A 24,844-nucleotide genomic window follows, 5' to 3' on the forward strand; every position below is an offset into this window, starting at 1 on the left:
CATAAGCTAATCACTTAGGCTTTGTTTGGATACCATAATGTTTTTCTTATTGTGTTTTTGTAAAAAAAACACCATGGTGTTATGTTTTTACCTTAAAATGTTTTCAAAACACCATGTCAAGTATTACACTAGTTCGATCCATTATAACATTAGTATTCAACATATTATTAATATATTATATATTAATTATAATAAAATATATTGTAAATAAAATGTTATAATATTTAGTTTACATTATTATAAGTATTAAATGTAATGCAATATAATATTGTATACTGTATTATAATATTATATTGTACTTTAATGAGTTATATTATATTATAATTATTACATATTATTTTCAAATTGAATATATTATTTTTACATTAACATTTGTTAGCAATAAATTATTTTATTATTAAAAATTATTTTACTTGATAATAAATTATATTATTTATTACGTAATATATTAATATTTAATATATTATATTGTATTTACTATACAATATGTTATTATAATAATCTTATTATATTGTTATGTTATTATTAACTATATTATAAATATTATATAATAGTAACATATTTAATAATAACATAACAATATAACAATATTATAATAACATATTGTATAGTAAATACAATATAATATATTAAATATTAATATATTTATAATGTATTTAATAAAACATAACAATATAATAATATTATTATAATAACATATTGTATAGTAAATACAATATAATATATTAAATATTAATATATTATGTAATAAATAATATAATTTATTATAAAGTAAAATACTTTTAATAATAAAATAATTTATTGCTAACAAATGTTAATGTAAAAATAATATATTCATAAAATAATAATATTTATTTATATCATAAATACTAATATATTATTAATTTATTATAATTTATTTATTAAAAAGTTAATAATATTATAGTGATTATACTATTGTATAGTATATTATTATATTATTATTTATTATCAATAACTTTTTTTAATTTTCTATTAGTTTATTTATATTTTTATTATTTATTTATTATATAATACATTATTAACATATTAAATAATAGTATTTAATATGTTTTTATATTATTATTTAAGATATTTTATTTATTATATTATTTAATAAATATTACTAATATATTAAATTAACTATAATATAGTATAGTATAATATAATAAGCATGTTGATAATAACTCTATATTAATTACATTTAATATATTATGTTAGATATTATATTAACACATTCTCAAACTCAAAATCAAAACACCAAACTTAAAACATCTGAAAGGTGTTTTGAATTAAGTGTTGTGTTTTTGGTTTGAGGATGATTTAACTCAAAAAACATCATGGTTTCCAAACGCATGGTGTTTTGTTTTTGGCGAAAATACCATGGAAACAAGTAAAACACTATGGTATCCAAACGGAGCCTAAACAACCAAGTTCCAAAAGTAGCAAATAGTTTATAATTCTTAAACATCCAAAGAGCAAATCCAAACCCAAATCCAAACTCAAGCCAAAAGACGATAATTCCGGTATTTTGAGTGGACAATATTAGCTGATAACTCACATTATTACCGCATTATCGTCGATAACATTAAAAAACGATGACCGATTTAAAATTAAAACTTATCATAGCGAAGGCCCCCAAAACTAATAAATCGCCGATAATATCGGTTTATCGGCTGATATTTAAAATACTGAGTCAAAAGTACTTGAGATCACAAAAGTACACTATGGCATTGAAGTTGGACTATGGAACTCACTTGCATCATATATTGCAAGCTTGTATCCAAGTCAAATTCAAGCCTATTATCTAGTTTCCTATTTTATAAGTTATTTGGAATCAGCACAGACACTCCCAACACGTTAATACGGATAATAACAATTAGTGATGATGTTGATTTGTCTATGTTCCAAAAAATAATTAGTTGGGTTGACGCTACGCTCCCAGACCTTAAATTAAGGTCATTGGATAGCATCCCACATAATTCCCCCATTTACCCATATGTAATTATCAGCATTTTAGTAGTTGGTTTGTACACGATTTTATGCACTAGTCCCCGTGTTTCCTAATATCGTTGATGCCCAACCTCGGGGATTTCCCACCATGGATTCCAGGAGATCAGGTCTGTCACATCTAGCGTAAGGTGCCCATGCTAGGTTGCTGCTAGGTCTATGAAAATCCTAGGAAACAATTGTCTACCTACCTAAATACTCAGCATATGGCTCAACGAATCATCAGTGTATCTTTCACATACTCATTGGTGTTAAGAACTTGGAATCTTGTACTAACACCTTATCTTTATCACATGTTGGAGAATCACGAGATTAAACATAACATTACAAATCATTTTATACTGTCCTCGCGATAACTCTGTTTCAGGTGTCTACTATCATACATGTACAAATCCAAAATATTAGTGTGATCTCATCAGATAGGCATATATATACATATATCATGCTACATAGAATCTCTTCTAATCATCTTAAATACATTATCCATAAGTGCAGGTCATTATTGTCTCAAGGAGAGTATCGGTATCTCCGACACCACTTGTCGGCATATTTTCCGTATGTAAACGTACAAACATACTACAGTGATTAGATTCATGTCCAAAACATATATGTCTATACTTATTTATAGATGCACCTTACAACCCTACAACTGTCATTAGCCTAATCTTTCTTGGAGAAAGAAAGACATAATTTGTCTTTAGTACATGTGACATGACTAAGAAGACTATTTTCTTATCATAACTAAGGTCAGGTATGTTTACTATCACAAGAGCTATGGCATTTATACCAATTCTGCTGAGTTAAGGATATCACCTACATTAATCCTATTGGTTATTAGAGCTAGAATAATAGCCAACTATACTTACTCTGCTATGACTAATTTAGGAGATATGCTAATCCTATTGCTAATAGGATCAGGCCCCATCTCTTTTATGGTTATTCTAATCTAATCTAATCTAATCTTAACCCACTGATTGCACTCCTTATCCTACTTGGAATTCACATGTATCTGCGATGCAACTGGGCTTACACCTCAGTAGACATTACAACTAGGTAGAATGAGGTACTTGTGGTCTACTGACTGATCGGTCAGGCTGACCTTAGCATACATCTCAATAGCTATTACAACTAGGCAGGACGAGTGACTGGTGGTCTACTAACCGGTCGATCAGATTGGGCTAGGCTTACAGTCAGCGGATCGATCGGACTATGACCAATGGACTGGCTGGTCGAACAGCCTTGTCTGACTGGCTGCCAGTTTGACACGTTTTCGACTTTTTTGGGTTGACTGTTCACTATTGACTACGACTTGATCTACTGAAGAGCATGAATTTGATGGGTCCAGTTGGGGTTTCTAATCTATTACTACTTATTAAAGGAAGCTTGCTATTTGGGGCCCTTTTTTTTGTTATACCCTTCTTTTGTCACCATTTTAAAAATTTCAAGAAATATGTCAACAACTTGCCATTCGTAATAAATGATAAGAAGGGCAAATTTAGGAAGAAAAAGAAAATGGTTCCTCTTTCCACAACTCCCCACATTTCAACAAAGAACCTAACCCTCTAGTTTTCAAGTTCTTATCCTTAAAAAAAAGGATGAGTGAGCAAATGGGCATTATATCTCTCTCGTCATCTCTGGCATATCTCTACAAGGTGAGTCTTTTAGTCTTTTTATTTTTTAATTTTATTCTAATATAAGGCCTACAGGAATTAAACCGAAGAAGATGAAAGCAGAATTTTTTAGGCTATTTGCATTTCTGTAAAGAATGATTTTTAGTGATTGATACCTTAAATCTTTTGCATTTTTTAATTAATCCGATAACATTTTGGAATTCTATTCAAGCCCTTAATTTATATAAATTATATCAAGATTTTCCTTCCATTTGTTTTTCTATAGAATTTCTAATAATAATGTTGATTAAAGTTTTACCATGGATTTATTTAATTCCTTCTTAATCACAAATTCCCCTTTGCTCAGGAAGAAGAGAAGATTTTAATTTGGATATAAAACACGAGTAGGTTTGGATATAAATTTAAAAGAAATTCTATAATAGGAAATCTAAAATCAAGGGGAATGCTCTTACAATTGAAAATATAAATAAAAGATAGCAATCATCCATTCTTCATCAAGCACGCATTGCATGCAATAGCATACTAGTAAACACTAATAAAAATTATCACTACTAAGTCTATAGTTTCATCTCTAATCTAACTTAATGATGATTAATCCTATTCGATACAGGATTTGCAATATTAGTCTACCCTAGTTCTAACAAATGAAATTAAAACCCTAATCTCAACTGTTGAAACATTTCTACATGCAAGATCTTGAATGAAGTAACATAACGGAGTCCGGAACAAGATGTGACACTTTCAACTGAGAAATCAATTTAATCCATAAAGAATCAAATAACGAAAATGAAAGATTGACACTTACTGAACTAGGGATTGTTATGACATGTGTAGATCTACTTGCCCATAGCCTTCGCTGTGCCACATCCATATCTGCATTGTGAGTGACCCGATGCTACATAAATATGTTGATCCCATCCGGTCATTATCTTCTCTTTCTCTCTATTTTTCTTTCTCTACTTTCTCAAACTCTACTTCTTTGAGATGTGTTGAAATAGAGAATTTAGAGAGCTTGCCTCTTCCATTTATTCACATGAGTTTATATAGGGTTACATATGAGTAATAGGCTAATGGGTTAATGGGCTCTAACCTGAAAACCCAAATACTAATTCTAACACTCCCCCTCAAGCTGGAGGATATATATCAATCATGCCCAGCTTGTTACATAGAATAGAAAACACCTTAGGTGATGTAGCTTTAGTGAGAATATTAGCCAACTGTTCGGAGGATGGAGTGAACTAAAAAGAGATCACTTTCTTTTTCCAAGCATCTCTAACAAAGTTACAATCAACTTCAATGTGTTTAGTTCTCTCATGAAATACTGGATTCTTTGCAATATAGATAGCAGACTGGTTATCACAATGCATAGGCATAGGATCAGGCTAAGTAAAACCAAGCTCTGTCAACAGTTTCTCTAACCATATCATCTCGCATGCAGTGTGAGTCATAGCCCTGTATTCTGCCTCTGCACTAGATCGAGAAACAACATCTTGTTTCTTGCTCCTTCAAGTAACTAGATTTCCTCCAATAAATACACAAAATCCAAAAGTTGTCTTCCTATCTCCTATGTCTCCCGCATACCCAGCATCAGAAAAGGCAGAGATGTGTAGATGTCCATGCTTCTTATACAATAATCCTTTTCCAGGACAACTTTTGACATAAGCTAAAATCCTCAAAGCAGCAGTCCAGTGAACCTCTCTAGGTTTGTGCATAAACCTGCTCAATACTCCCACTGTAAAGGTAATATCAGGTCTAGTAACAGTGAGATAGATTAACTTGCCAATCAGTCTCCTATATCGGCCTGCATCATCTAGGAGAGGACTATTATCACACCATAAATCCACATTCACCTTCATGGGTAGGGCTGAGCATGGTTCGGTCCAAACCGAAAAAACCGACCGAACTGACCCGAACCGACCCGAAAAAATCGGTTTTATGAGTAGGGCGGTTCGGGTCGGTTTGAAAATTTTTTAACGACCCGAACCGACCCGAAAAAATCGGTTTTATGAGTAGGGCGGTTCGGGTCGGTTTGAAAATTTTTTAACCCGAACCGACCCGAACCGACCCGAACCGACCGAATATAGTGTAATACTACTCATTCTGATCTCAAACCTACCCGACCCGTCCCCAAAGAGTCAAAGACTCAAACCCTAAACTTATTTTCTGAATCATTATAGGTTGAAAATAATATCATTATATCAGTGTTTAATACTTTATAATCTCCTACTTTGTTGATATCTTTTTTCTTTAACACAGTTTGTTGTTTGATAAGAAGTTTGATGAAGTTAGAACCGAATAAACCGAACCGAACCGCACCGAACCGACTTGCAATAGTTTGGTTCGGTTTTGAATTATAGACGGTTCGGTTCGGTTCAAATTTTGGTAAAAACCGAACCGAACCGGCCGTTGCACACCCCTATTCATGGGAGTGCTTGCTGGCTTACACCCCAAAAGACCCATTTCTTCTAATAAGTCCAATACATATTTCCTTTGAGATAGAAGCAAACGGTCCTTTTGATATGCAATCTCAATCCCAAGAAAATATTTGGGTTTTCCCATATCTTTGGTCACAAAGTGACTTGAAAGGTACTCCCTAGTCTCAGCTAAGGCAACAATGTCACTCTCAGTAAGCAGGATGTCATCAACATATACGGTCAGAATCACCAGACCAGTTGTAGTGCGCCGGATAAAGACGGTGTGATTAGATTGACATCGTTTGAAACCGACACCAGATATAGCAGTACTAAATTTCTCAAACCATGCCCGTGGACTCTGTTTTAGACCATAAATCACCTTTTTAAGCTTGCAGACAGTATTCTCCCCCTGAGCAACATACCCTGGTGGTTGCTCCATATAGACTTCCTCCTGCAAGTCACCATCCAAAAAGGTATTTTTAACATCCAGCTGAAACATTATCCAGTCCAGGTTAATAGTCATAGAGAAAAGTAGGCGAATGAAGTTGAGACGGGCTACGGGAGAATGTTTCAAGATAATCGACCCCATAGGTTTGAGTATACCCCTTAGCAACAAGACGTGCTTTATAACGATCAATCGAACCATCGGTGCGGTACTTCAAGGTATAAACCCATCGACATCCAACTACAGTAACGCCAGTCGGAGAAGATACAAGATCCCAAGTCCCTCTAGAAACAAGTGCATCCATCTCCTCATCCATGACCTGTTTTCAAGCATGATCTAATACAGCCTCCTCATATGACCTGGGTAGAGATATAGAGGATAAGGACAAAGCAAACTGACGAGAAGAGGGAGTAAGACGGTCATACGAAACAAAATCAGATATAGGATGATTAGTACAAGACCGTTTACCTTTTCGATGAGCAATTGGTATATCGAGATCAGATGGATTAGAAGGAGGCGGACCTGCAACGAGAGATGACTGTTCGGCTGGAGCAAAGAGAGACATTTGAACGACGATAATACGTCAGTAGTGGTGGTGGTGCAGACGGCATAGTGGAGGCATTTTGTAGTCCCGTTTGAACGACGATAATACGTCAGTAGTGGTGGTGGTGCAGACGGCATAGTGGAGGCATTTTGTAGTCCCGGAGAAGATCCATCAGCAGAAGAAATCGAATGGTGGTGCAGACGGCATAGTGGAGGCATTTTGTAGTCCCGGAGAAGATCCATCAGCAGAAGAAATCGAATTAGGTAATGGAACAGTAGTAGGAACGAGAGACGGAAGAGGCATAGATGAACAAACAGTTGGGGGTGAACCAGTCAAGGAGAAGTATGAAACCGACTCAAAAAAGATTACGTCTGCAGACACAAAATATTTTCTGGAGGATGAATTATAATACCGATAACCTTTTTGAGTTCGCGAGTAGCCTACAAAGACACACTTAATAGAGCGTGGAGATAGTCTATCCAGTCCTGGAGAATCCTGAACAAAGCAAGTACAACAAAAAACACGAGGAACCACAGGAAAAGGTTTTTTGTTAGGATAAAGGCAGGTGAATGAGATTTTACCATTAAGAATAGGAGAGGGCATCCTATTGATCAGGAAACATGCACTGAGAACAGCATCAGACCACAAATACTTTGGAACATTTATATGTATCATCATGGTCCGAGCAACATCTAAAATGTGTCTATGCTTCCTTTCTGTAACTCCATTTTGTTGTGAAGTGTGAGAACATGAAGTTTGATGTATAATGCCAATATTTGCACAAAAGCGAGAGATGTTATTTTTCATGTATTCTAAGGCATTATCGGTACGAAGGACACGAATAGAGATGGAGAATTGATTTTTGATTTCGTTGTAAAAGATTTCAAAAACAGTCGAAACCTCAGATCTCTCTTTTAGTAGATATAGCCAAGTCATGCGAGAGAAATCATCAATAAAGATAAGGAAATACCGATAACCCTTAACGGAAGGAATACGACAAGGACCCAAACATCAGAATGGACTAACTCAAACGCAGAACTACTGCGATTATCAATACGACTCGGATAGGCAACACGGTGGTGCTTACCTAGTTCACAAGACTCACAACCTAAAGATGAAACAGACGATTGGATAAAAATGACAGATCTAAGCTTGGATAACGAGGGATGACCGAGGCGTTGATGCCATAGTAAAGGGTGATCAGATTTTGCTGCAACAAGACCAGTAGCAGGCATATTATCGTCCAAATAGTACATGCCTCCTCTCTCATGTCCCGAACCAATCTACATCCCAGTTGTCAAGTCCTGAAAAACACAATAAGAGGGAAAGAATGTTACTTTACAGTTGTGTTTGGTGAACTGACTAATAGACAATAAACTGACAGGAAACTTGGGAAGATATAAGACATCAGTAAGGGTCAGTGATGAAGTAGCATGGACTACTCCATCACCAAGAACGGGAGAGTATGTACCATCAGCAATGCGCACCGATGGAAATCGATCAGAAAGTTTTAAAGAAACAAAGTGATCCTTTATACCTGTCATATGAGAAGAGGCATCAGAATCTAATGCCCATGGCATGTGAGGAGAGGCAATGTAGGCATCCATACCTGAAGAGGATGCATGAGTAGCAGAGTGGATATTCTGAGAGGATTCAAGTTGACGCAATCGGTTATACTCGGCTTGCGAAATCTGAACAGTGGTGGGGGCAGAAGTAGTTGTCGGAGAATCAACAGAAAGAGGTGTAACATCAGCAGTCTGGGCCCAAGTAGGGCGACCAAATTTCTCTCAACACTTCTCAGAGGTGTGATTAATCCTTTCACAATGTCTGCACTGACGCAGAGTCTTATCTGAGTCAACCTGTCTCCCAAAAGTGCCTCGTCCTCCCCCTGTGTCGCGGCCACGACCTCGACCACGACCACGACTTCTGTCACGTCCAGAAAACATAGCAGATTGATCAAGTGATGGAGCAGACGGTGAGGGAGATGCAGTAGTCAATCCAGTAGTTACTTACATAACTCTGGAGAATGTAGCAGTCAATGACGGGATAGTATCTCCCCCGAGTATTTGATCCCGTATCTGAGACTGCAAAGTGGGATTTAGACCAGACAAGAACTTGGAGACAGCAAGGTCCCTACGATATCCCAACAGTGTTGCGGCATCCGTAACGGCGGGCTGATGCATTTCCAATTCATCGATCAGACTCTTCAGTTCCCCAAAGTATTCGGGTACAGAGTGATCACCCAGTTGAAGAGAGAAAAGACGTTCATACAACTCAAACACATGGGATGCATTTTTCTCATTCCCGTACATAATTTTTAAATTATCCCACATCTCCTTAGCAGTGTTCGAAAACATGACACTGCTACTGATCTGGGCTTCTATGCTGTTAAGAAGCTAAGTCATCACACAACGGTCAGCAGAGATCCATGCGGGATACGTAGGATTCGTAGATGCAGGAGGTGGGGCTAGAAGATGAGCCAGTTTGTTCTGAGCACCAATGAAGATACGGAAGGTTTGTGCCCAAAGTAGATAGTACCATTTAACTTCACAGTGGTCCCCAATACAACTTTGGGGGTAGAGATTTCAGCAGTAGTAGGGGTAGTAGTAATAGCAGCAGAAGAGATGTCAGATCCTATCATTGTTATAGAACAGGATAGTACAGAAGTAGGAGGAACACAATCTCTCGGTATAAAACCCGAAGGTTAGAACCCGAAGGTTAGAACCCGAAGGTTAGAATAAAAAACCCGAAGGTTAATGTATAGGAACCCGAAGGATTAGAATTCATAAACCCGAAGGTTAAAGATCTCATCCAAATTTTTTTTAATATATATGTATATATATTAATAAATATATATATATATAAATATATATTTTTTATTTTTTTTTGGATCTGTAGTTCTTACACCCCCATCAAGTAAAAGAACAAATCACTCCTCTCCTTACAAAGTCCAACAATCAGGCCCAACAAATGGCCCAAACTCAAACAGAAAAGAGGAAATTACAAATAACAGCAGTGTAAAAAAAAACGACGAAAGTGAGCAAAGCGGCGACGAGGTGGATCTGGGCTTCGTCGGACTTCGTTGCTCGGACCTGGATCTTCGCGGCGGCGACAACTTCGTCGGTTTGGATCTGGATCTTCGCGGCACAGCTTCGTCGGTCTGGACTGGATCTTCACGACGGTAGATCTGGATCTTCGGGGCGGCTACAGCTTCGTCGTTCTTCGTCGGACTTTGTTTGGGCTCCGTCGCGGCGGCGGCTTCGTCAGATAGGTTCAGTTTTGTTTTTTTTTGTTTTGTTTTATGTTTTTTTTGTGGCTTTCCGTGGAGAGGCGGCGGCTGAAAAAAAGTAGGGTTAGGGTTTCTCTGATACCATGTTGAAATAGAGAATTTAGAGAGCTTGCCTCTTCCATTCATTCACATGAGTTTATATAGGATTACATATGGGTAATAGGCTAATGGGTTAATGGGTTCTAACCGATAACCCAAATACTAATTCTAACAAGATGCTATCGAAACATAAGAAGTAGGAGGATTTTTTGGTTTTCAAGGGAGGAGGGAAGAAGATAGGTGCAACAGCTTAGGGAAAGAAAGGGTTTGGAGAATTATTTGTAGAGGGAGCTAAGGCAGTGCATATATATGTATATATGTATGTACAAGTACATATGATAAATATGGGTATTTTTGGTACTAAGAGTTATTTAGTCTTTGGTAGTGAGATGACTGCTCCTCATCCACTCATTTTATAGGTGAGTAATGAAGTGGGGTCCACTGTCAATTGGACAACTCTAAATGTCTGGATGAGAAGTGGCCAATTACTAGCAAACACCTATTTTGTCCGAGGTTTTAAATATCGGTTATTGGAGATTTATCGGATGATATTAATCCATATTAGAAAGTAGATATCAGGATATATCAGGGATAAGTAGTATTTATCAGGGTGACATCGGATATTGTATATACATTAATATAATATCCTAAAATATAATCTAATCATACTTAATGAAATATAAGATGTAGATAAAGGAGTTTAAGATCACTAACCAACAGTAGAAACTTGCTTCTTATATATGTGCCTGTTACCAAAATCAAAACACAAACTAAACAAAATCTAGCCGATAATTCTAATTTTTAGACCGATAAAATTGGCAGATATCTCATTTTATTACCGTATTATCACCGATAAACATTCAAAAATGATGACCGATTTAAAATTGAACTTATTATAGCGGAAGGGGTTCAAATTGGATAACTCAGTGATAAATCGATATTATTAACCAACAATTAAAACCTTGATTTTATTTTTAGTAGCAAGGTTATTCAGTCCCCCACCCTTCTTATACACACACATGCACACACATAGCTAGGCTACTATTAATAGTAACAAAGACTTTCTACTATTAATTTTTTAACTATTGGATCACTTTTAGATTAGTGCTAACAAATGTAACTAAAAATCTGATGGATGACATTATCTCCCTATTCTAACGTGTCTCTCGTTATTCTAGGATAAATTCAAAGAGATTTAATTAGGTTATCTCATCCATAATTATAGGGAGAAACAATTAAGTGGATTTAAAGTATTTATCTTTATCTCTATTCTACATTTTAAGAAAATTAACTATTAACAAAATAACTATATCTAATTTCTAATTATTTGTCACTGATCTCTAGCTTTTTCTTAATCATGCTTATGAATTGAAGTCGATCTTCTTGATAATCATTATCTCGAACAAGCTCTCTCTTTACAATTAATTAATATTTATTTTCCTTCTATTATCACTTGCTGATTGCCTCGATTAATCACGTTGCAAGATTAATTACCTTTGATGCGTAATATAATCTTGTGCACATGCTCATCTTTGTGATGCTGAGATACAATTAATTGGGATTTATTTTCTCTAATGTTTTATCGTCACTCATGCTGATCGCCTCGGTGTTTGTTTATTGCACCATAAAGTTAATTTTCTTTAGTCCCTTATTATATCTTGTTGTGGTTTTTTCCATTTCTCCTCGAGTCTTTCATCCATTATCCGTTCTCTTCATAAATATAAAAAAGGTCATGCAAATTCAAGAAGCATGTGAGCATTACCTATAGTTGCAATATGCCTAATAGGCAAGAAATATAGAAATACAAAGCTAAGATATAGAAATACAAATAAAGAAACATAGAAATAACAGAAGAACTTATCCAAGCTTACAAATAAAAGAAATATTCAAATTATATAAATTTACAAATATCAGTTGTTGCCCATAATCATGAAACAACTTAATCAGTGACACGTGTGCTGTGCTTTCACCATAACCCTTCATAAATTAGTTAGAGCCCTAAATCATTGTTTTAAATATCCTAGACATGGCTCGATATATTACTTGATATATCCTTTTATATGGCTTGCCACAACCAATATAGTCTCTAATTATCCTTTACCACTTTTTGACTATTTTGAACGATATATCTTCTATATGGTCGATATATCAACCAATATGTTGGTCGATATATCTTTCTATATGGCTTGTCGCAAAACAATATACTACAGTTGGCCATTTATGGGTGAGATATCATGATTTTTTCATTATATCAAATGACATTATAACCTAAAAAATCAGACAAAATGTTGCAACGTTGATTTGTATTTTTATTTGTTTTACAAGGTTGATTAGTGATCCTAAATATATATTATTTATATTTTGTATGCTTATATTTCATTAAGTATGTTGAGATTACATTTTAGTGTATTATACTATATATGTAAAACATGTATTATGGAATTTTGATCCTGATATTCATAATTCGATATGAATTTTGGTCATCTGGCATTTTAGTGCATTATACCAAAACCATTTTTTGCTCTTTTTTATATAATAAACAAAATATATCTAATTTATTTTATTTTCATGTTCGGATGTAACCCATTAATCGGAGGTTCCTTTAGTTCAACCCAAAGAGTAATTAACAATAGACTCGAGTTTATTGGTGATATCGAGCTTCACATTTAATAAACCTCTGTTTGTAATAGAGGGAATCTTAGGGAATCATCCTAAATATAAAACCATCTATTTAGCCATCCGTCCTAAGGGTTAACTCGTTTAGTGAGTGATTTGCGACCCAACATTTGTGTATGTAGAATGACATAACAAATACAATAATTCTTATGTTTTCTATGACTGGTAGTGAAATATCTAGCACCCTTTGACACTTTCTATTTCCATTCTTTATAGCTTTTTTGTATTTTCTTACCATATTTTCCTTCTATAAACAAGCTGTGTCGAAGCCGACTTGTTGGACACGACTGTTGTTGTGTCTTACATGGCAAATTTTTTGTGAAAACAATGTTCATTTCCATATTGAACTATTCGTCTCTTAATATAACTGGAATGTGGACTGTGTTGAAAGCTATCGTGGAACCTAAAAGAGTTAACAGATTTTAAGTTAAAGTTAGATGAGGTAGTTGATGAAGGGCTTGTAAAATAGAGTGGTTATGATCAATGAAAATGTGCATCCGTATTGTCCTTTTTAAAAAAAATCTTCACAACTAGGATTTGTGGCTGATGGAGATAGGCGGTATTTGGGAAACTTATTAAACTTCAAGTGAAGACAACTTTGGTCCAAAACTTGAGTTCTAGTTTAAATTTGAGCCGAGACTTGAACTAGTATTGCTACGCCAATTTTTGTCCTCAAACTTGTTCCTTTCTTATCAATCCTTCATCCTCGTTTAGTTTTAAACTAGGTTAGAAGTTAGCTAGTTTATCCCTCCTTTGCCAATTAAGCCTAAGGAGGTGGTTCTCTTACTTCTAGATGTTTCATTTTTGTTGAAAGTCCAAGAATCTCTGGCGACTTGGCTCATATCCATACCCATTCGTGTAAACCCTCCTAATCTCTAATTCTCTATTTTAGAGATGTTAGGACTTATAGAAATATTACATTACTAACTTTTTCTTTCTACATGGTACCAAAGCTAGGTCTTAACCTTGAAGATCTCTATATTTGTTCATAGTCTCGATGACTGGTTATATAAACCCGCATAATCTCCATTTTAGAGGGGTGAGAGCTTAGAGCTATACGAATATAACATTTTTATATGTTTTCTATCTACATGGTATCAAAGTTAGGTTCTCAACTTTATAAACATCTCTCTTCGTTCTTGGTCCCGGGGTCTGATTCTCTTTGGGTCTTAAACATTGTAGACGACTCCATTTTGATCTTCTTTAGATCTATTGACATTATTAATTCTTAAATCTTCGTGAAATTCAATCAAAAACCTAATCATGACTCGTGAGCCGTTGCCCCATTTCCAATAGCCCCTCTCCATCTCCCACCGCAGCTTTCTCTCTCTGACTCTCTCTTGTTTAGTGTGACTGATGTCACTATCCCTCTTGTGTTCGGGCGTTGGGCAAGGCGAAGGGCGTTGGGTATTAAAATATGAATCGAAGCTCTCTTGGAGGCATCCGATGAGATGCTAAGCGAATATTCTCGAAATATTACAGAATCTTTGTATACATAAACAAATCGAATTCAAATTCGATTTGGTACTCAAATCGAATTTGAATACGAATTTGAATATCTCAATTTGAACCAATTTTGAATTCAAACAGTGAGGCATGCACTTCACTTCGGTTTGTTTCCACCCCTAATTAGATGTCAGTGATTGAATCCGATCTAATCCCAAGTAACTTTTTGTTTCTTTAGTTCAATCTTTTCTTTATATTAGTTAAGTCACTGTTTTGAATCACCAGTCAAATCTAACTTCAGTCTGTAGCTATTAGGATCGAAAAAGGGTTGAAAACATCAGGGTGAGCTAAACATCTGAAACACATTTTTTCGCACTAGTGGATTAGATAAATTCTAGTTTACTTGTACACGACATTTTGGGCGCCATGTCCGTGTCCGGCACGTGTCGGACATGGATTCTCGATGGACACGCCATGGATACGTGTGGTTCAAAGCAAAATCTGAATTCCCCATTAATTATGTCATAAACTAGTTTCCTTGGTAATATCAGGTTCGAAAACAATCAATATTTTAAACCCAAAAACTAATACCCATTACTTTAATATTTAAAAAATACCCACTGTATTATCCCATGCGATCAAAACTAATCTTTTATTGTTAAGCCTTATTCTTAGTTTTATTTAACTTGATTCTTAATTGTTATCGATAATAGAAAGAAACATAAAGTTTTATATGTATTTTAATTCAGTATTTGATCTAATGTAAATTTTACACACACATATACCAGTGTTTTCAAAGGCGCGCGCCTCATTGCGCCTTACGATGCGGGGCGGTGATGAAGCGCCCCACATCAGATGCAGCAGCGTCTTTTGCGCCTCGCGGACATCCTTACTTTGTGTAGGGTGCATATAGTACATATCCTCATATAGTTTTATTTGTTAACATTTCAATCGAGTCTTGATACTTTATATTCCATATCCCAAAAAGCAAAATAAATCCATTAGGCCTTTTTAATAGCCTTCAATTGAGGATAATTACTAATCCTTTGCTTGGATATTAATCTTGATTTAACATTTGATTTAAAAATTTATGAATTTTGCTAATATGTTGGGTGTTAGCATTAGAAATTAAGGCATTATATTGTGATTTTGTAGTATGATATTATTTATCATTATATTTTCATGTAAATTCTAAAAACATGTTCTTTCGCACTTGATTACATATATTGAAAAATTATGTGTGCGGTGTGCGCCTCGCATCACTCGGGCGCGCGCATCGCGTTGTGCCTTGCGCATGTGCGCGTAAAGATGCTTTGCGCCCCGCATTGCGCTTCGCGCATTGACAACATTGACATATACTTGTGTCTTTCATATCCTACATTTTACAAATTTGCTGTGTCTCGTGTCCATGCTATCTGTGATAAATTTTGACAACAATACTATTTACAAGGTTTAATATGAAATTTCTAAATCATATAAGGATGTATAAAAGCATGTGCTGCATATGCTAAGAAAAATCGACTTGAAAATTTATTCGAAAAATAACATCATAAATTACTTGTCATGAACCATTTTAGTGATTATTTAAAGTCACAAAATCATTTGAGTATACCAAACTTATACATAAAAAATTCTTAATTGTTTCATTCATCATTTGAAACATGAATGTTCAATAATTACATGCGCATAATGCACAAATCCTAATAAAGACCATGATAATAATTTCGGGAAACTCATGCATTAATAAGGTGATCACCCACTTCTTTAAATTTACATCAATCACATGAAACACAAATTCTCGATAATCACATGCATGCACATAGAATTCAAGTACCGAAAATACATGCGTGAATATGCCATTCCCACTTTCTTAATTATTGAGTAAACACTTGAAGTGTGGATTCTAAATAAATGATATAGGTCATTTTCAAATCCCTCTCATTTGTCATACTAAGATTGAATTATAACCGAGTAGCATGGAATGAGAGTACATAGGGGTGCATTCGGTCCGGATACGGTTCGGATATGATGCCTATCATATCCATATCCGCTTACTCATCTCGGATACGGTTACGGATACAGATATACCTCGGTAAGGAAAATTCATATCCATATCCGCTAAAATCGGATACGGTTACGGATATACATGCGGATATATAAGCGGATATGCATGCAGATACAAAACGGATATGAGAAAGCTAGATAGTATTGAGAAAACATAGTTCATATGATACAAAAAAGTTCGTTTATATGTTCATTATATCTGAAAAGTTAAGATTAGACATCTTGATCATCAAAATTAACCACAATTAAGATTAGACATCTTGATCATCAAAATTAACCACAAATCCATAATCTAAGAATCGAAACTATCGTAAAAGTATGACTAATATGTATTCGGATATTTTGGATACGGATACAGATATTTCACTATAAAACCATATCTGTAACCATATCCTATCGGTTATAGATTTGAGTAACCATATTCGTATCCTAACGGATACGGTTACAGATATTTCCTCGGATACGGTTTAGCACCCCTAAAGTACATATTGCTTAGCAATTATCTCCCAGGAGTAGAATATACTTAACCTTGTCATACGTTGCCTAACAACCACATCACTTATGCCACTGAAGCCACTTCACATATTCCAAAATGGTCACTTCATTTATGTCAAAAAATACCACTTCACTTAACATTGAACCTAGTAGTATGTGGCATGCTCAATCACTTTATTTCATTGTGGACTTTTCAGGGTTGTAGAACATTAACAATCATCACCAATCACTTTTTTTCAATAGCACATCACTTAAACCAAATAATATTGACAAAGAACTTGACTACTTGTTCAAAATCATTTACCACTTTTCGACCAATATGGGTGTAGACCTCATGATATCAATAAAGAGATTCATAAAATTTTGATTTTGTGTAGCTCTGGCACTCTAAACTAAATTAAATAATGGGTAAACTAGTAAATATGTAAAATTATCGATAGCACATTTCAATCATTTGCTTTCTTGGTTATTACGAAAATAGAAAAAAATATTCATGTTTGCTAAATAAGATGAGAATAATGTTGATTTTCTTTACTCAAATAATATTGGTTTGAGGACTCAATCACTTAATACATTAAAACCTTTGAATCGATGAATGGGTATTCAGACAATTTCTAGAAATTCACTTACCTTTGCTATTTCACTTCACAATATCTAATCACATATAAACATGTAAAATCCGTAAAATATCAATATTCACTTTCTTTCTCAATATTGTTGAAGTAAAAATAATATGCGCATTTAAATGATATTTGAGAATAGTGTCAATTTATAATATTCAACATGATCAATAAATCATGCTGTAAAATCACATTCCACAAAATAAATGTCTAAATCCAATTTTTATTTTACATATAACTAAGGCACGTAAATACTTATTGTCGAACACAAGGACGTTTTGTCAATCAGGTATATTTCTCATGTCATATATGTTTCTAAAAATAACTAGTAAAAAAATGTAATTACCTCTTAAAGATTCCAATGTTCAATCCAAGTCCTCTTTGATTTCAATATAAGGCCCTATAGGCCTATAGTACAAAATAGCTGTGCTAATATCAATTTAGTTTTGGTATACACACTACAGGCTAATCCTTCTTAGTTCTAGGTCCATATAGAGTCGAATGGACCCACTAGGGTTCACATTCAACTCTTGCTATTTTTAGAATTTTATCTGGTTTTTATACTAGTTTTTCAATCATTTCGAACCTATCAACAAATGCCAGCAAGGACGAAGCGTTATATAAAGTTTTCCATTCTTTGTTTTTCTCCATTCTCTTCCCGGCTCCTGCTTCCAAGCCCTCTTCCTAAACAGATTTTTGATTGGATTCAGAGACACTTGCTGTGACCTACGACACCTGCTCTAATACTGCAATGGTTGGCCAACGTTGGCAACTTGTCGGTGGCTAGTATATGGTGGCGGGCAATGAGGTCCTTGCCAAAAACTTCTTTTTTTCCTCTTTATTTTTCTCTCCTTTTCTTTATGAACCCATCAAATAAATTTTGATTTTGAACACATTAAGCCATCATCAAATTTTCATGGCATTAGATTAAATAGGTGTTTAGTGCTATTAAATGGAGAAAAGAATTATACTTTTGGGCGAAAGTTCGCAAGTCTTCTCTCTTTATTTATTCTCCTCAATTTCTCCCTCTCTGTCTCTCTCATTGTCATTCAAACCTATCTATGGAGAAAAATGGGTGCTTTGTTTATTCTTTTTTTTCCATACATTTTGAGAAAGGCATGAGTGTGTCTCTTTGCCACCCCCCACGGGAATGAAAATCAGGAACTTAACCTGCTTCCATTAAAGAAATTTTGAGGTCCAAATTGGAGTTCAGACATTGATGGTATAGTAAAATTTTGTTAAAAAAGTTATTAAAGAATTTAGTACATTTTCATTTTTTCGGATTTCTGTGATGCTATAATGAAATATTTAGGTTTTACAGGATATACACATTTTGATGGAGATCACAAACTTTAAGCATGTTAAATACTTTGGGGTGATCGATTATCCATGATGGTGACTGAATATTCGATGTAATGAAACATGTTAGACATATTTGTATACAATCGGATAGTTGTTTCATTTCTCTGACTATACCTATAAAATCTCATATAAATTTAACTAACTAAATGCTTGAGAGGCCGTGAGTATGTGCTACAAAACTACTACTGGGATCTCCTGCACTGTTGACATTAGAACGAGATTTCAAATGTTTCTTTTCTGTTGTGAGGTTCCATAAATTGAAATGAACCAAACAATCGAAGAGGAATTGCAGGTTGACAACATTTTTCTTGGACTTCGGGATTATGATTCTGCTCTAAATAATGTCATTATGGGGCACTGTTATGCTCGAGGTTAATATTTTATCAGTGCTGGCCACCCTGTTTCATGCGCTAGAGAAGTTATAGATTTTTTTGCATAGTCCATTCCCTGGATTCTCGTCTATTATCAGTGTGGCTATTTCTAACAAGCTAGTGAAGGACCAATTGGTTTATGTTCCTGTTGTGTACACCTGATTATAACTTTTTTTCTTGCAAATCTTTTGCTTACGACTTGTTTTCCAATGTAGATAAGACGTTTAAAGGAGCATGTATTAACACAGTTGCCTCCAAAGCGCCGACAAATCATTAGATTGGAGCTGAAGAAAGCAGATAAGGCACAAATAACATCTTCTAGGTTCAACAATGGGGTTTGCATGGATAAACAAATGGATGAACTTGTAATGAACTGTTCTTCTCACCAAAGTGAGGGAAGTAATCAGAATTCAGAGAACTATAATTGCAACCATGGTAATTTTATTCCACATATGTTCTCTTTCTCATTGTGCATCCTGTATCTTGTACCTGTCTATCAGTAGACATGGACTCGAAGAACATGATTGATTAAGAGTGCACAGAGATGTTGAATTTATTTATATTCTGTTGTTGCTTTGAACCCAGAGAAAGAATGCCAAGAAAAAAGTGCAAAGCAGCTGTCCGATCAAGAAATTGGACTGGCAAAGCTCTCTGGATTTTGTGAATGGTTTTCCAACCATGGCATACTTAGAGAATCAGAGGATGCAAACAGTATGCCCTTGGAGCTTCATTGTCGGAAAATGGTAATATTTGCCCATCATCTGAAGGTTCTAGATGGTATACAGGTTAGTTTTCTATCATCACAAATTTCTTTTATTTTCATTGTTTAATGAAGACCAATGCGCTATGACATTTAGCTTGTTAACTTACCTTCAACGTGGAAAATTAAGTTGAGCAACAAATTGTGTTTGGGAGGTATATGATAGACTTTGAGATTTGTGTACTATCAAGTTTGTGCTTTTGTCAAAAGGGTATACTTTAAGAAAGTACTATGAACTCGGTCTGTTTTAGGAAAAAAATCAGTAAATATCGAATGTTCACATACTGCTTTAGAATTTGCATAAAAGTCTTTGTGTAAAGTTACCTATATAACCCTCCATCCCAAAACGCACCATGTGCATCACAATATCTGATTGCTGATCCTATAATTAATTCTCAGGTGGAAATTATGTTGGTAGGATAATTGAAATAATCATCCCAGGGATTCCCTATATTCATTTTTTACACTAGATCTCAGTGTGGACCTTGGATACTTCTACTTTTGTTTTCCCTTTGTTTTAAACCTTTACTTTTCTTTTAAAGCCTTTGTTTAGTAGACCACGTATAAGAATCTGATTGTCAGAAACAACCTACCCCTATGTGGGTGTCAGGTTGCATAGATCTGACTCTGACCCTCCCTAAACACCGCAATGGCGGGAGTCTCATATTCTTGGCTGCCCTTTCTTTATGAATCTAATATGGAAGCATGCTTTCCTTTCTCTTTGGATTATATTTGCTGGGGAGGTTCATTAAATCCCCTATAGGAAATTTATCTTTTCTATAGCAATCTTATCTTCTTTCTTGTCCCTTTATTCTCAAGTCTTCCTGATCTGGGAAATTTATGAGTTTTCTGCTGGTTGCACGAGCTGAAACTTCATGACTATAATGTAGCTCTACTTGCCTTGCAATTGGCCTTTTTCCTTTTTTTTAGAAAGTCTTTCTTGTTTACTTTAGTTGGCCAGGATTTTGTGACCAACTTATAGAGGTTGGAACTTTACCTGAGGTTCATTAGCAGGTTGCAAAATCTTGGTAAATTCTTCTGTGGAGCTTCCCAGCAGGATTTTGTTAATTATCTTGCTCCGGGTTCACCTGTTGTAAACTAAATAAGGCTCAACAAAAAAAATGATGATAATGAGGGGTGAGTATTTTTTTCCCCAGGGATTTGTATGTCAGAAAGGAATTCAATTTGTACGTATTGATGGCAGTACACTTGCTAGAGACAGACAAACAGCAGTGGAGAATTTTCGTCTATTAAAAGAGGTAAAATCTTTGTCTCATTTTCATGCCATTATTTTTGATAATTTTTAGTGGTCCTTTTAGATAAAGGAATTTCATGTTGTTAGAAGAGAGTATGAGTATTAGTTTAGTCCCACATTGCCCGTGAGACTAATTTGTAACTAATCCATTTCTATAAACAATAAAGTATAAAGTGAGGGAAAACTCTCCCAAAAAACTATTTTCTTTCCAAATCTTAAAATGGTATCAGAGTCTATCCCTAACCCTAATCCTAATACTAATCCAAATTCCTAAGCCTAACTCTAACCGTAGGCAGCCGTCTCTCTCCAAAACCCTAGCCGCCAAAACCCTAGCCGCTTTCTCCAAAACCTTAGCCACCAAAACCCTAGCCGCCAAAACCTTGCAGCCGCCTTATCGTCCTTATCTTTCTCGTTCTCGCCATCGCCATCGCCCTCATCTTCCTCGACAACTCCTCATCCTCGACCATCCGATCCACTTCCTCGTCCTTGAGCTTCTCTTACCCGACGCGACAATTCTCACTCGACGTTGCTCGCCGTTGATGACCACCGCTACTATGTGGCCTTCGCTCGCGCTCTCCTTTTGTTTTCGGATCTGAATCAGATCTGCGAGTTGTCCTATAAAAAAAACCTTCGGGTTTCATGTTAACCTTTGGGTTCTTGCATTTTAACCTTCGGGTTCAAAATTAAACATTCGGGTTCAAAATGAAACCTTCGGGTTCTTAGAATTGTTCAGCCTACTGGCTAATTCAAGATTTATTTTCTTGAACTTAGACATATTTTGATTGTTTTCATTTTGGAGTACAACTTGTGAAGGGTATTATCTTGAACTCTACTCGTCTGTTTCATGATGACCGGATCCGAGGAACTCAAGAATTTTGCGTTAACGGTCCAGACGAAAGTTTCGAAGATATTTTCTGGTAGAATCACTGAACGAAAACTTGATAAAATTAACTATTTTTAGTGGAAGCGTGTTATTGAAATCTACGTAGCAGGTCGAGGTAAAACTGGCCATTTGTTGACAGACCCTCCTAATCCGACATCGGAATCTTAAACATTGGACGATAGTGTACTCTTGCATCAACTTTTTAATATTATGGAGCCTAAAATTCAGGATTTAGTTCTTCATTGTATGACAATGAAGAAACTTTGGTATTTTTTGCAAGATCTCTATGGGGGAAGCAGCAATATTAATCGGGCATATGAAGTAATTCAAAACCTGTTTCGTAAAAAAACAAGATGATAAACCCATGGATGATCATTATGATGAGTTCATTCGTCTGGCTGAGAAACTTCGTTAAATTTTTTCTATTACTGGGGATGTAAAATAAATGCAGAACCAATAGAACAAACTTATGATACTCATCTACTTAGGCACCCTAGATTCCATTTACTCCTTTGCTCGATCACAAATCATAGGAAGCTTCGTCATTAGTTCTCTGGCTGAGACTTATCATTTTCTGAAGAATGTTGTCCCTGCACAGCCACTCACATTCACTACGAATCGCTTGCGCTTGCCACTCAGAATTGACAGTCTTATGGACGAGGAAGTTATACTAGTGGTTCTGAAAGAGGTAGAGGAAACTTTAAAGAGAGGAGGTTACCACACTGGTCGTTCTGAAGGTCGAGGTGATCAACGAGGTGGTCGTGGAGGTCCATCTCAAGGCAGACATGCTCATGGCGATGACTCAGTGAAGACTTGTAACTACTGTCACTAGGCAGGACATCTCAAATATAATTGTCCTGAATTTAAAAAGAAAGTCAAGGGTGCTTACATGACTGCTCAGGACAACCTCACTTCATCTGATAGTGAAATTCAACCACAGTCACTCTTCCATGATGCGGAGCTGCAACGTCAATTACATCTATTTTAATTATTTCAGCAGTATCAAAGTTCACAAACATCGTTTTCCTCTTTGTTCGCTACTCTCAAAAGTGTAGGTACCCCTTTATCTTTACTTACATCGTCTTCGTCTCATACACTGGTCGTTCTGGAGTCCTGTCCTCTCTCTCTCCTACATCTAATCTAGTTATATGTGCTGATGGTTCACGTACACCTGTTTAGGGTGTCGGCAACACCAATCCTATCCCGTGTCTTTCCCTTTCCTCCGTATTCTATCTTTCAAGTTTTTTCTTATAACCTTTTATTTGTTAGTAAGATTATTGAATTACTAAACTGTACTGTGACATTCTTCCTTGCACATTGTGTCTTTCAGGACCTGATCACGAGGAAAACAATTGGGACGAGACATGAGTAGAATGACCATTATAAACTGGATTTGGACGCCAAATATTTAGCTTGTATCGGAAACTCATTAGCTCTACAATACCACTATCAGCTAGGGCATCCCTCTCTCTGTTCTCAAGCTTCTAAATCCTCAGTTCAAATCTTTTTCCTCATTAGAGTGTGAGTCGTGTCAACTTGGCAAACATCATCGTGTGTCTTATCCTAATCGAGTCAATAAGAGGCTGTTAAGCCATTTGATCTTGTTCATTCTGATGTATGGGGCCATGCCCAATAACTTCAAAATTGGGATTCGGATACTTTGTTAGTTTTGTGGATGATCACTCTTGTGTTACTTGGATTTATCTTCTTAAATCTAGGTCTGAAGCCTTTTCTACTTTTAAACTCTTTGATTCTGAAATAGTCAATCAATTCAAGATTTTTATAAAAAAATTTCGATCTGATAATGCAAAGGAATATTTGGATGATAACTTCACTAGTTTTCTTGAACAACAAGGAATCCTTCATCAGTCTTCTTGTGTTTACACTCAGCAAAATGGAGTTGCCGAACTAAAGAATAGACATCTCCTTGATATTGCTTGGACTTTGCTATTCCATCGTCGCGTTTCCAAAGAATTTTTGAGGGAATCTATCTTAATAGCATGTTAGTTAATTAATCGAATGCCCTCTTCTGTTCTGCAAGATAAAATTTCTTTCAAAGTTCTATACCCCAATGATGATCTCTTTTTGTTTCCTCCTAAGATTTTTGGCTCTATGTGCTTTGTTCATAATCACAGTCCAAATAAACAAAAGTTTAACTCGGTCTATTAAAGACATTTTTCTTGGCTACTCCCGAAAGCATAAATGTTATAAGTGTTTCTGTTCGTCACTCAATCGTCTTGTGTTATCTGTTGATGTGACATTTTTTAAAGATAAACCCGGTCATTCTAGTTCTCCATCTTCATTATCATCGAATGAGTATAACTATTAATCCTGCATGAGTCATTGGTTAACGATGGTGGTTCATCCGCTGACAATACTATTTACTCTACTGGTAAAGACTCAGCTAGGTTTAACGATGCAATTTAAGTTTATCATCATCGCTCTGCTCCTGCTCTTGTGCCAACGTCGGCCTCAACACTACGTCCTCCGCCCGAAGAACCTGAATCAGTAAGTGTAAATTTACCCTCTTTTACGGAAGACCT

At 35.5% G+C, this 24,844-nt stretch overlaps 1 protein-coding gene across 1 annotated transcript in view; it reads left to right on the forward strand.

Moving 5' to 3' along the window:
• Positions 1 to 24,844, forward strand: part of LOC109820005 (DNA annealing helicase and endonuclease ZRANB3) — a 67,709-nt gene that overhangs the window by 25,445 nt on the left and 17,420 nt on the right. Inside the window, 3 exon segments of the mRNA XM_020386038.1 lie at positions 19,619 to 19,838; positions 19,989 to 20,188; positions 21,321 to 21,422. Of these exon segments, the coding sequence (XP_020241627.1) occupies positions 19,619 to 19,838; positions 19,989 to 20,188; positions 21,321 to 21,422 (522 nt within the window).

This window comes from Asparagus officinalis, chromosome 8 (genome assembly GCF_001876935.1).
Source record: "Asparagus officinalis chromosome 8, Aspof.V1, whole genome shotgun sequence".
NCBI lineage: Eukaryota > Viridiplantae > Streptophyta > Magnoliopsida > Asparagales > Asparagaceae > Asparagus > Asparagus officinalis.